This window comes from Xiphophorus hellerii, chromosome 18 (genome assembly GCF_003331165.1).
Source record: "Xiphophorus hellerii strain 12219 chromosome 18, Xiphophorus_hellerii-4.1, whole genome shotgun sequence".
Lineage (NCBI taxonomy): Eukaryota > Metazoa > Chordata > Actinopteri > Cyprinodontiformes > Poeciliidae > Xiphophorus > Xiphophorus hellerii.
This window is the reverse complement of record NC_045689.1, coordinates 20,151,417-20,165,108: the sequence shown is the minus strand read 5'-3', so window position 1 is coordinate 20,165,108 and position 13,692 is coordinate 20,151,417. Positions and strand designations below refer to the sequence as shown.

The 13,692-nt window shown below is 36.6% G+C and overlaps 2 protein-coding genes and 2 non-coding genes across 7 annotated transcripts in view; 2 read left to right on the top strand and 2 right to left on the bottom strand.

The window, feature by feature from the left end:
- The window catches only part of p2ry2.1 (purinergic receptor P2Y2, tandem duplicate 1), a 44,492-nt gene that overhangs the window by 9,952 nt on the left and 20,848 nt on the right, over positions 1 to 13,692 (top strand). The gene's annotated exons all lie outside the window — the stretch shown is intronic.
- Positions 1 to 13,692, bottom strand: part of fchsd2 (FCH and double SH3 domains 2) — a 62,606-nt gene that overhangs the window by 36,278 nt on the left and 12,636 nt on the right. For all 4 annotated transcript variants that reach the window (XM_032590834.1, XM_032590835.1, XM_032590836.1 and 1 more), the window contains exon 3: positions 9,029 to 9,074. In XM_032590834.1, the coding sequence (XP_032446725.1) occupies positions 9,029 to 9,074 (46 nt within the window). The remainder of the gene's footprint in view (positions 1 to 9,028; positions 9,075 to 13,692) is intronic.
- On the top strand, positions 11,508 to 11,580 carry trnam-cau (transfer RNA methionine (anticodon CAU)). The gene has a single exon. It is a non-coding gene; the product is annotated as a tRNA-Met (tRNA).
- trnat-agu (transfer RNA threonine (anticodon AGU)) lies at positions 11,964 to 12,037 on the bottom strand. The gene has a single exon. It is a non-coding gene; the product is annotated as a tRNA-Thr (tRNA).

The following is a 13,692-nucleotide window of genomic DNA, read 5'->3' as shown; positions in this document are numbered from 1 at the left end:
AAACTGGAAAGAGCAAGCACAACAACCCAAACCAGGCAAAGGCAGCCTAGGAGAGAAGTTGCACCCTAACAGACATTGAATGCTCCATTCTTCAGATTTGCATGTAAATCAGGTCTCAGTTCTCATTTAGAAATGTCCCCCCCCTCTTTCTAAGTAGTTATTTTATTGTCTGTCTGAACAATGATGTTTCTCAAAGGCAAATTTATCAGGTTATGTACTGGGGCTCCCTTCCTCCACATTATCTGTGCAAAAATTCTTTCTGGGTATTCTCCCTCTTCTCTCTTTTGCTGTGAAATAATGATTACTAGCGTTCCTGTAGCAACACATATTTCAAATCTTCACCTTTTATGTCTTGGCACTTTTTTGCTACGAGTACTTGCTGTTCTAAAATTTAAATATTTAAAACATGAAACAGTACAATAACTTCACTGTACAGTCAGTGTCAGATTGCATATTGAACTGGGGACTGCACTTTAATGTTGACTCCTTTTAGATAGAAAACGGAGAAAACGTCTTGCCTTATAGTTTGCTTTGACAAGCAACACAGAGGTGATCAGTGCCAAAGAGAAGTGAAAATGTTACACAAACAGAATTAAGACACATACAAAACAAAATCCATTGCACAAAAACTGCTCTGTCCTGTGCATGAGGAAACATGTTTGCTTTAAGAACAGTCACCGTTTCTTCCTCTCTGACCCTGAAGGGAAGGGTGGAGTGGGTGGGAACAGTGGTGATGAAAGTTTCACAGACTGTGAGCAAGTTTGTTAAAGTGAGTCTGAAGAACTAGAAAATGTAACGTCCTTCCTAATGCATGGACATGCATATGAATGAGTTATACCAATGTATGAATAGAAGCACATCCAAGAAATGCTAGAAAATAATATTTACCCCTAATACCTTTTCATACACACATCTAGGCCTGATCAATGTCAGACCTGTAGACTCGAGAAACATTTAAACCTGTCTGACAACAATAACTTCAAGAAGAGATGAGAAAATAACATCCACTTCAGTCTGGAAAGGGTTACAAATCAATTTCTAAGGCTTTGGGACAGACGTGAGAACTATTATTCACAAAGAGAGAAAACAGAAAAGGATGAATGGGATATTTCAAATATTTTTTTCAGTGCTCTGTAAATATAACTCATGGCATAAATAGTGTCCTAAAGGCTGGTATTCATAAAATTCTATAAAAAAAAACTTTTCAAGGATGCCAAGTTATGGTTTGAAATGTGTAACAATAACTGGTAAGATGCCAGGAAACATACAAAATACATTTCCAGCATTTTTCTGCATCTTTGTGAAAGCCTCTTCAAATTTACTGTTACAAATTTATGTTGACTTCTGATTCTTGACTAGCAATCAGGTGGAGGTTGCCTCTAATAAAAATGTCTGCCATTATATTACTGCAGTCAATTTAAATGGCAGATTATTTTGTAAAATTAATTTTCTTGTTATAATGTCATCCCCTCATCAACAATATACCTACACATATGCCTTAATTCTGTCAGGCATGTTTGAGAAATCCTTGAATTGCTTGTGGCAGCCATTCGAGGCCGCCATAATGCTTGCTTCCACAAAGTTCCTCCTCGGAGCTGCAGTCTCAAATGATACCTCACCAATTAGACAAAAACTTCACACCAAACTTTCAAACTCGTTTAGATAAAAAGTCAACAGAAATTTCTAAACATCTCAAAAATCTTGCATTGTTTTTCCAAAACATACAAATGAAACTACCTATTTTACCACTTGATCAGTTTGCAATCATGGAGGCAAAGCTTACATTGTGCATGTTGATCATTGCCGCTTTCATAATTCACTGTACAGACACTTCATTTTCTCTACTTTTCAGTGCCATAAATCCTTTTTTTTTTAGTTTCCCTCAAACTCTGCACACAACAACCTATACTGAGAGTGTGAAAAAGGTTTGTCATGGCTGAGCTCTGGTACGGTTTCCACTGATCATCCATGCAATTTTTCTAGAGCTTAATTGGAATCCACCTGAGGTAAATTATGTGAATTGGACCAGGATTTTAAAAACGTACAGACATTATTGGTTTTTTTTTCAACAATAGTTTTCTTCTTGCCACTCTTCCAAAAAGATAATGTATGCAAAAATTATGACCTTCTTGACTGCTTCTTCAATTCATGCTCTCTGAACAGTAATCTTTGCAATGTTTAAAATATTCAAGATGGTTTAAAATAGTTTAAGCTTATTACCAACTTCAGCCCTGACCGGTCTCCTCACTTGGTGTTTATGATGATGATGTTTTCCAATGTTCTCTAAAAAAAATCTTAGATCTTCATAGAACATCTAGATTTATAAAGTTTGTTACATACAGTGAGATTCAATTTACTAATATGGTGACTTCTAAGGGGATTTGGTTGTACTGGATTTTTTTTTAGGGTCGTCACTGTAAAGAGGGCTTAGTTAAAATGAACACCACAGCAGCAATATCTTTCTTTCTGGTATTAATTTCTTTTTTTCTCCATACTGTCAGAAGAAAATCAAATAAAACACAAAAGAGAAAAGAATCAGGCCACAGAAAAGCTTCTGCAATGTACTGCACATTTTTAAAAGTATGTCCACAAGTCAAAGCGTCACAAAGAAGTAGCATTGTGGTCTCCGTTTACTTCTTTGTCAGACTCAGTCACTGACCTCCTCTGTGTGCCGTCTCAGAATCTCTTTGTAGCCAGCAGGCACCGTAAGTCCTATGGTGACAGACTTGTTATCTACTGTAAGTGAGAGCAAAGAGTGAAAATCTGGGCAAAGACAGACTGCTGACAGCCTGAACGTTTAATAACTTAGTGCTTGTTCATTCTCCTACATCTGCCTCTCATTTGCCATGTCTCTTTCATTTTCTGTCTCATTCCATGAGACCTCTTGCTGCCTCATATCTTTTACATTTTTTATCCAGATGGCCATTTTTCTTAGCTCTACTTTCTCACGCACTTTTTAAAAATGCTTTTTTCACCTTCTTTCATCCTTCTTTTGCCTGTCATCACCTGACAGTCACTTGAATGGCATGTTCCTATGGCAACCTCTCAGTCCTTCCTATGCCTCCGAGCTGAGGTACAAACAACTCTTTTAAAAAAAAATAAACTCAGAGTTAAACAATGTTACAAAGTTACAACACATCCTGTTTTGTGGTCACGGTGGTAAACATGGTGCCCTCACAGCAGGATGTCCGGACTGGACAAGTGTGTGTGTTGTGTGTGCCAAAGAGAAGGTTGATGGACAAAGGAAAAGAAAACAAAAGAGGAGATTGAGGTTAATAATAAAATAATTTGAGCAGTTACATCCTGTAATAATTTTCTTTTTTCTTTACACATAAAACTTTTCTTATCCCAAAGTTTTCACAACTACTTAATTGCTTGCTTTCCTTCAGTACTGCAAGATGGAGACTACAAATGGCTTGTGATAGTAGGAGGACATTAGGTTACTCACAAAACACAATTTATTTATTTTTTGCTCTCCCCACCCCTTTTTATTTTCCATACATGCAAAATGGATCTTATAGAGGGAAGCAGGTACTTTTATCTATGTTTATATGGGAGTTTCAAATATTGGGAACGGCATTAACATTGATGAGATTTGTTGAAGTCACTTTTAAATAAATTCTGTCAATTGTTTTACTTGGACACAAAAAATTATGTCTTATTAATTTCCATACAAATATACAGTACATTAACAATAGAAACTTTAGCAACTAAAAGCCTGTTTATGAGTAAATAAAAGATAAGAAAAATCTGTAGGTGTGTGAATGGCTTCACCTAGTGCAAAATACCCAAATTTTCTTTGATTGACTCCTATAAAGTTATAGAAGTCACATATTAAATCGAAAATTTTATAAAATTCTTTAGTTAATTTTATAAATGTCATTATTAACTTCATCCTGACAATAAAGAACACATCCTGAGGAATTGTCTGAGGTTTACTTAGTTACATACCAGCCAAAAACAATTTGAAGAAATGCTGGAGGGAAACATATTTTTGTTTCTTTAACGGCAAAAATGAGGTGTGAACAAAATACAGTAAATAAAATTTGATCCCAAAATACATTATAAATACGTATTAAACAAAGTGGAAGCTATGTCAAAAAGAATAAAATTCTTTAAAACAACATATTTTCCAGGAACACACTAAATCTATCCTTGAGAGCTTTTTTTCTCTCCACATAAGTGGATGAAAAAGAAAATAGTCTTCTAGATTGAAATAGATTACGCTATTGTTAAAGCACTCAGTTTTACTCTGTGCAGTTTACTTAATTAGTGAAGAAGTTTTTGTTGTTCTTTTATTTCCCATTTGGCTAATGAACAATATCAAGTCACCTTGATACTTCTACATTGTGTTTGCTCTCACTGCTCCACTCACTGCGCTCTGTCTCAGTCCCTACCTGCCGTCTCTGATTTCGACCTGATATTAGTGTGGCTTTCTGTTCAACTATTTCACTTCCTCTTCAATCAACAAACTCAATTTTCTTCCTGTCTGCACTTTTCTGCTCCTGCAGCCGTGTGTGTTGGTTTTGTTCGACCCTGACCTCTTCATCTGCTGATTAAGAGCTGAAGTAAAGTCACCGTTGATGGAGGAGAGTGTGAATGGAAGAGGACTCACGCAGAGTGAGAAATGGGAGATGATTAGTTTAGGAAAAGACAGCACTCTAAGGCTCTATCGAGGGTATTTCTAGGGAAGGGTATGAGTTCATAAAGGTGAAACAACACTAAGGTTTAAAAAATAAAAAAATCTATATAAATAAATATGAAGTAAGCTTTTTGCATGTCTTTACCAGAGGTGACAGTTAATTTTTTTTTTAGTATTAGTTATTCATTAATATTGCTAGAAAAACAAAATCTCAGATCAGTAAAAACTGTGATGAACTACTGTATATACTAATAAAACAGAGAATAGATAAAAATTGATAATTGTGCTTTTAGTTGTTTTTCTTTTTGCTCCAGGTACATCATTTAGTACAAAGGCTCAAGCGTACACTAAAGGAACAAAATAATAAAATATTTTTGTTATTTAAAAAATAAATTGAATGATTTGCTTATTTACATGTTCTTTTGCATTTATGATATTGCATAAATGAAGTTAAACTGATTAAGTTAAAAATCGGTAGAATCTGACCACTCTTTTTCACCCAGTTAATCGATTAATTGTCAAAATAGAATAATAATAGAATAATCAGTTACTCACATAATTGTTAGCTGCAACCCTAATTTTGTATATGATAAACAATTAGTAATTACCGGCAAAAGTCTATAGTGATTGAGTACAAATTTATAGATTAGTGCATTCAAACAGTGAATGAAACAGGCCAACTTTCTTTCTGCAAATAAGCTGAAATGAAACTTTTTAATAAAATGACAACAAACCATCCTCCTACCCAAGTTTTATACCCACTCAACAGCAGGGAAAGAGAGCAAGCAAACACTGACTACAAACTGTGTAATCTCAAAATGATGCTGTCTGGATGTTTGCATTAATTTTAACTATATAGAACATGTGAAGAGCAAGTGAGAAAATGTATTTTTCTCATTTTATCAGAAAAAATACAGAAAATGTAAAAGAGATGCCAAAAATGATAACACTGATGTAGGGCAAAAAAATAGAAAGTTACAAAAAATAAAAAAGAAAAACTGTTTTCCTGGAAATCATTCACTATAAATAAGCATTCCACTTCTTACCATGCATAAAAACCTTGCAGACCTTACATAACCTCGGCTCCCCCATCATATTAATTCTGATATATGTCACGGCGTGTCTGCAGAGGAACGGAGTAAGGGAGCAGCAGGCCCAGAAAGCGGGCCGCTGCTCAGTGTTGGGCTGAACAGTGAAGTGTGACCTCAGCTTGAAACTATTCCTGTAATGTTGATGTCGTAGGAGGGGAAACACGAGACAAGCAGCTAACTCTTAGATGCAAAACACACACACACCCCCACACACACAGAGGACATGGATCCCTTAATTAGCTGCTGGTAATTGCAGTCGACTCTCTCACAGGGAGACGCCTGCTTTGACAAACTGAAGGGACAGAGGTTAAATGACCACGCCGTCACTTTCTTTGGCATTTTGTGGTCCTCCCACTCAAATGGTCCAGCTATTATCTTGACTGTACATGTCATGCTTTCATCTTTTTATGCATCTTTAAATTCCCCTAAATGTTTCCCCCTTCTTCAGTGGAATGTGTCTGTGGGAAAAAGCAACAAAAGGCAAAAGATACACTTGGAGCAAAATTACAATTTCTGATGACAGGAGAGGGTAAATCAGCTTATTTATTTTAAGGATTCCCCTCATAAAATCTTTTTTCTTTCTTAAAGTCCATTGTGCTCAGACATTCCCACACAAACACACACCTACAATTAGCAGGACCTCCATTGTCTTACTGATTAGAGGGCTTGTTGCTAGGCAGCCTCCATCCCTAAGGTGGAGCAGACAGTGCTGAGGAAGAGCATCCCAAGGCGGGGGACGGGCAAACCAATGTGGGCATGGAGGGAGATAATGAGCGTCTGAATTCTGTCAGTGTGACCACAGGAAACCAAATCATTCAAGAACCACGCAAATGAGAACACACACTACACACACACACACACACACGAGTATTCTGCCCTTACTGTGCTCCTTTCTGCCGCCCCCTTTATTTGTGTCTGTAATGAAACTGGTGGTAAAAAAAAAAAAAAAAACACTACTAATTTTGCCACATTACAGCCAGATAATGTTGCGGTTTCACTTATTACACCAAGACACAGTGGTGGATAACTGGCAAGTAGAAGAAAAACCTGCCAGTGACATGCTTTTATATTCAAAATATATAAAGTGTGGTTTTTCATTTTGTATTCAACCACCTTCACTGTGGCAGTCGTAAATAAAACCAATCATTTTCAGAAGTCACCTAATTAACTTCAGAAATCCACAGCTTTAGTTAAGAAATTTGTTGTCTTTATAAATCTGACTTTTATGAGAGAGAAGTAGGAAGAAATCCATTGTTGAAATAAAGTCATAAGAAGTCCCATTTGCATGGAACCACAAGTCATTTATGGGACACAATGAAAGGCTGGTAGAAAATTCTCTGGTTAGATGACTGAACATAAACACTTTGGTGTATATACAAAATTATATGTGGATAGAAAACACAATCATCACAGAGAAGTACATTTGAGGCAGTGTGGTGCTGCGAGGATGCTTTTCTTCAAGACGGGTCCAGAAAACTAGTGAGAGCTTTTGAAGCTAAACACAGGGAAAACTTACTAAGAGTGGACAAAAGACCTGAAACTGAGACGAAAGTTTGCAACCTAAACATTTTAGATGAAGGAATATTTATGTGTTAAAGATCAAAGGTCAAACCTCTAGAGTATAATCTGTGCCTGGCTTGAAAATTGTCTAAGAAACTCTACATGGAATATGATTGAGCTTTAGCAACTGGTTATGAAGAATGGCTTAAATTTTAGGCTCTATTGACACAAAAAGTTAATAGAAACAAAGCACTAAATATCTGCAAATGCTGCTCTATAAAGTATTAACTTGGGGAGAGCCAATTGCAAATGCACATCATTCTTGCATTTGAAGAAATATCTTGAAAACCATTTATCATTTTTCCAGTTCACAAATATACATTAATGTAATTAAGTCAAGCTAGCACATAAAATCACAATAAAAGCACATGAATACTTCCGCAAGTTTCATGTGAAATTTTTTAAGATTTTCTCACAATGATTTTGCATCTTCAAATGTGGTAAGTGCAACTGTCAGCAGCTCTGTTTATATTTATTTTATTTTAGTAAGGAAATTCAATGCTGAATGTCTTGACATTTGTGATCTTTCTTTGTGATGAACCATTGAACTCGAAGCACAAAACAGTTTTAGTTACTCAGGATCTAAAGGTTCAAGCTGGAGCACCGAGGGGCTCAGCTGTCCGGGGTTGCAAACCTGGATCCGGGCCATTTGCTGCATGCCTTCCCGTTCTCACTCAACCATTCTTCCTGTTCAGCTAATGAATGAAAGCTACAAGTGGGACAAAACCTTGAAAAACAAAAACAGTATGCGCCACCTCACTTATCTAACCCAAAACATTTGCTGTGTTCTCACCGCCTTGACCTGCAGCACATTAAAACCACGTGCCAGGAGAAAATAAAGAGGATCAAAACAAATTTGTCTGTACCATTTCAAATTTTATCATGTTAACTACTATTCAACATATTACCTTGTGTTACAGAACAGATCAAGTATTATATAAACTTCACCATAGCCTGCATATGGCAGTTTTTGCTTTCATTTAGTTTCTTATACTTTTGAAACTCAGTAAGTGTTTCGCCTATATTTGGTAGAACTCCATCACACACAGTGCAATGTCAGCTTGTATAATCACACAAAGGACAATGAGCAGCGCAGGCAATGTAGATGTGAGGTTGGTCAATTTAAAAATCTAAAATCCCATTTACACATTTTCATTTAAAACCGTAAATAATGCCATGTCAAACCTTAAAACCCTTCCAATTAATAGATAGAAAAATCTTTACTGGTGGTAAATAAAACCCTCATTTTACCTGCTGTTCAAATGTTTCCATGGAAATAGCAATTAACATGAAACTGCCTCAGTCCACTGCTGATGATTTATCTTTGGTGATGAGCTCCAAGTCTGTAAGGTCTGCAGGCCATCACCCTAATCTGTGACACATTCCACAGATCATCTATTACAAATTAGTGGGTGTGCGCCCATAAATCTGCCCCAACTTCCAGAATTTTGGAAGATCGTGATCTTCCTCATCCACTGATCTTATCCACTGATCTTCTTCATCCACTGATCTTATCGGCCAAAATTGGAATCAGTTGATCGGGCTTTGAAAAGATTGGTAATGGGTGGTCATCTAGAAAACTGCAATCGGTGCACCCCTACAAAATAGCAATATCTTCCGATAGTAATAATATGGTGGTAAACATGTTCTGACAAGTGATGGTCACAGCCCACACGATTCCTTAACAGCAACTAAGGTAGGTGTCTCTATTTAAGAGGAGTCCTGCCAGTCTTACCTGTGCATAGTCCCTCTCCAGCTGTCCTTTCTTCAAACTGTAGCTCCTGCAGACAGAAAGACAGATTTTTTAAGCAACCGGTTACAGACGGATGAACAAAAACTGAAACCCAATTGGGTTGATGCTGAAACACACATTTCCCACCACAGCTTTAAAAACCTTAATTTGCAGAAACATTGGTCTCAAGAAAGAAATTACTAGTGTGTTTTCACAACTTCAAACATTTCAACATAATGTTGTAAGTAGATCCGAACAGATTGTTCTAAAAATAACTACAACATCTCTGACCCACAAAAAAAGCACCAACCCCTGCTCTCATGCTCTCCCTTTTACAAACAACATCCTGGCATCAGAGACGATGGACGCCCTTATCAAAGCGCAGGAATGTTCACCATGAGAAGCACAACATTTCAGTGTGATTGCACATAAAGATAAAAATAACAGCTAACTATTTCTGTAAAAAAAAGAGCAGATTAACTGCTAAAACAATTCTTCTACACACTCCAACAAAATATCCCTTTTCAAATGAATTATAGCTGCCACTCGGCCCCAGTGCATTTTTAAAAAAAAGGATTTGAATGTCTAATCACATTCAGCACATGCTGACGTATGTGCAGTATATATCATAATTCTCATCAGTGTGTTAAATCATCTTCTCAGCCTAGAGTTTTCCTGACTTGCTGATGCAAAGACAGAGCAAGAATCTTTTTCCAAACTTGCTGATCTGTCCAGGCAGGTCAGACACTGACTACACATGTGTACTTCACATAAGTCATCCTTTTAACTTTAATAGAATTGCTGTAATGACTTCACATATGAAAAGAAATACCTGTAATGAAACCTGGCAGTTTACATGTCAAGAACTTTAAACAGCAATACCACAACAGCAATAGAATGCCACATATTTTCTGAAATTTATTTGTATATTTTAGTTTGGTATGATGCTGACACACATTGTATAATCAGGGCCACAACATGTAAGTCGAGGCGTAAAGGTCCTGGGAAAAGTTCAGAATCGTAATTGAATGTGACAGACCCAAAAAAGTTAACATTACAAGCTAAAAGGCTACAAGACCAAAGTTCACTCCTTAAAGCTGCAGCTTATTTACACTGGGTCAAAATCTTGGATTTTTAGCAAAGAAAGCCTTTTTTCTCACTTCTTTTTTTGTTTTGTTTTGTTTTGTAAAAATAAAAATTAAAGTCATTACAGATTTTTGAAAAAAGCTTCCTGATCAAAAAAAGCTGAAATCTAGCTGAGAAATAATAATAAACACAAATTGAAAAAATAAGAGAACTCTCTGGATTTTGTTTATTTCAACCCCAGACAGATGTGAAATGGCACATGAGTTTGGAGGCTGGAACCTGTTTCCAAAAGTCTTCAGTTTGCATTCACCAGGAAATGATTCACTTTGTGTTTCTAAAAAGTTTCACTCTGAAGCCTATTGTCAAATTTTTGCAATTTTCCCCATCCAAAACACTTTTATTGTATAAATGATAGGCCAAAATACAACAAAGCGTCAACTTTCCTGGTGATGTAGCATAAACACAGTCAGAACAAAAGTATTTAGAAATGCAAATGCAAAATGTTGTCGTTTAAACAGAACCCAAGAGTACTTGATCAAAGTTTTTCCTGACTTATTAAAAAAAAAAAAAAAACAAGAGTAAATCTCAGGTCGTTTGGGAGCAATAGGATAAGGGTGAACTGAAAAAGATTTGTTTTTCCGGAATGTGACAACAGCTGTTTTCACATATCAATGTGTTTAGGGGAGAAACAGCACTGTTGCCTTTTTTGTTTTTCACATGGAGACATGAGCAATTTCCCAATCTACATGAAAATATGTCTTTAAATCACTTCTATAAAAGTAAAAAAAGCCAATGTGTTAAAAATGAAATTACTTGAGAAACTAACATACTTTATACAAAGGTTAAAGAAGTAAAGGCAAGCCCTACTCAAATACATTAATAAATTGAATGACTCATTTTCTGTATGTTGTATGCTAAATCAACAATTAAAGGCAATCCACAAATATTTTAAAGGTGTTATGCTCTTTAAATATTATTGCAAGCAATTAAATGTTAACATGTAGAATCTAAACCCATAAGAGGATTCAAACAGTGGAGGAAGACTCATAAAAACAGAAACAGCAGTGCAGACAGCATAATTACAGTCAATTCTCTCTGCAAATTACAGAGCAGACAAATAGGCCAGTTCTCCTTGTCAAACGTTTCCCTTGGCATGTTAAAGCTATTTTTTTCAAACATGGTCGACTTCAGATTTCAGCAATAACCAACTGAAAGTAGAAAACGGACTCAATAGGTCAAGCACATATAATATAAATATAAAGGCTATAGCTTCTGCTTCCAGTCAGGCGCAGCAGTTAATGTTCAGCTCACCACACCCTCGGTCTCTATCAGCTGAAATTTGACAGACCAGACACATCCGGCTGTGGATTTCAGCACTGAAAGAGAAACTTCACAGGCCTCGTTGGCGCAGTAGGCAGCGCGTCAGTCTCATAATCTGAAGGTCGTGAGTTCGAGCCTCACACGGGGCAAGTCTTTTATAGCGACACAATTCCTTTCAAACACTCTAAATAAACACAGACTGACAAATCAATTATCAGAAGGTTTCCAACTTCAATACTTTAGTCAAAAGGGAAAATGTGGAAGCTGACATAAAACCCCGCATTCGACAGTGAAGTAAAACAACCCTTGAAATTTAAAATAGGAGGAGCCTGATCAACTGATTTACATCAAAATGCATCCAGACAATCTCCAGACTCTATAGACTGCTTTAATTTTCTGAGCAGCAATCAGATCAGTGAGACTGAAACGCCTTGCTTGGGCACACAATCTTGGCATAAAAATGATTCTGATTATTCCGAGAGTTATCACATGAAAATGAGGAAAAGGCGTGACGTATATATGTATAAAAAGAAGGCACTGCTGGGATTCGAACCCAGGATCTCCTGTTTACTAGACAGGCGCTTTAACCAACTAAGCCACAGCGCCACACAAGCCTGCTCCACAAGAAAACACACCTTACACAGCAATAATGTTCTCTGTTGGTCTGTTGTGCCCAGCCCTGCTTTTGTTAGGCGATCACTCAATACATAGTGCTCACCAAACAGGAAGAGCAGCACAGTAAAGTACTGTATGTTTCTGTTCAACTTCAAAATCAACACCTTTGGCATCACCAACTAAGACAAGAGTCCCAATTGTCCAAGAATCACTTCTTGGATGCAATACTTAGTAGATTCTTATATCTCATATTACCTGAAATGACAGTCAGGACACCAATATTATACTTTGCATGATCCAAAAGCCCACCCCTGATATAGCTTTTAGTGACTGTGATTCTAAAATTTCCATATGGAGGTGGGAACACTGTGATGATGGAAAAGAGCAGCAAGGACAATGTGAGTAGGTTATGATGAGAGTTGTATCACTGTGATGCTTTAAAAGTGCTTTAATGTGTTAAATGTTGACAATCATTATAAAGATAAATATTTCCAAATCTTTATTATGCTATAGGTGCATTTGGGGGGGGGGGGGGGGGGCAATCAAAACCATAAGCTATGTTCTCAAAGATAAATACCTTTCCATAAAATAAAACCACCACAAATAATTTACATACATTTTGGCATGTTAATATACAAGGAGCTGTACAAGGAGCTTTTATGTACCACTATCTATTCTGCAAGCTCATGTTTACTAGACAGTTACACCTTGTTATCTAAAAGCAAAACCTGCAGCCTAAAATAGCAGTTCTTAAACTGGAACTTTATTTAACTTGATATATAGTGTGTGGGATCAGCAATTACCATTTAGCAGTTGAACAGAAATAGATGTGAGCCACACTTGAAGTGATAATTGTGCGTTATTTCCTGAAAATCTATTTATACTAAGACTTCATCAGCAGACAACAGCAGTTCTTATCTACACTGTAATACCGGTGTATTTACTCAAAACAAAGTAAACAAACACCTACGTCAGAGTTGTTTTTAGGTTTCACCACACCTTTCCCAACAAACAGTCCTCAGTTATCAAAAAGCCTTCGTTCTTGTTTGCAATCAATAAAAGTTTTGGAATATATCCACATGTAGTTCCCTCTCCCCACCCCCTCAATGGTGATTAAAACATCTACTGATATTGTTCATTTATTTCAGCAATTAAATTCAACAAGTAAAACAAAAATGCCATGAAATGTCCCTATTGTCCCATGTTAAGGCATAGACATATTCTATAATAGGTGTATCCAACCTCATCAATGGAAAGCATCTTCAGATCCAGCCAAAAAATCAAAATTTTAAGTCATCATGGTCATATAATTCAGTCTTTTTATTTTTGCTTGCCCTGACTGTCTCCTTACCAAAGCCTTCAGTTCTAAAAACCTATCCATTTTGTATCTGACATAGGTTTGGTGAAGTTGACTAAATGTTCAGTTACTTTATCTGGTAAATTTTTTTCCACATGTCACACACCCCCCGTAGAACTTTGGTGCCCCACACTTTGAAAAGCCCTGGTTTAGGACTTCCTGGATATAAACCTTTTACCCTAAGGCTATGCAATTACCACTTCTTATAAAATCCTACAGTTATGTACTGTGCTGTGACAAGATGTTGACCCACGCAAACTAATTTCTTATGGTTTTCTTTTAATGTTGC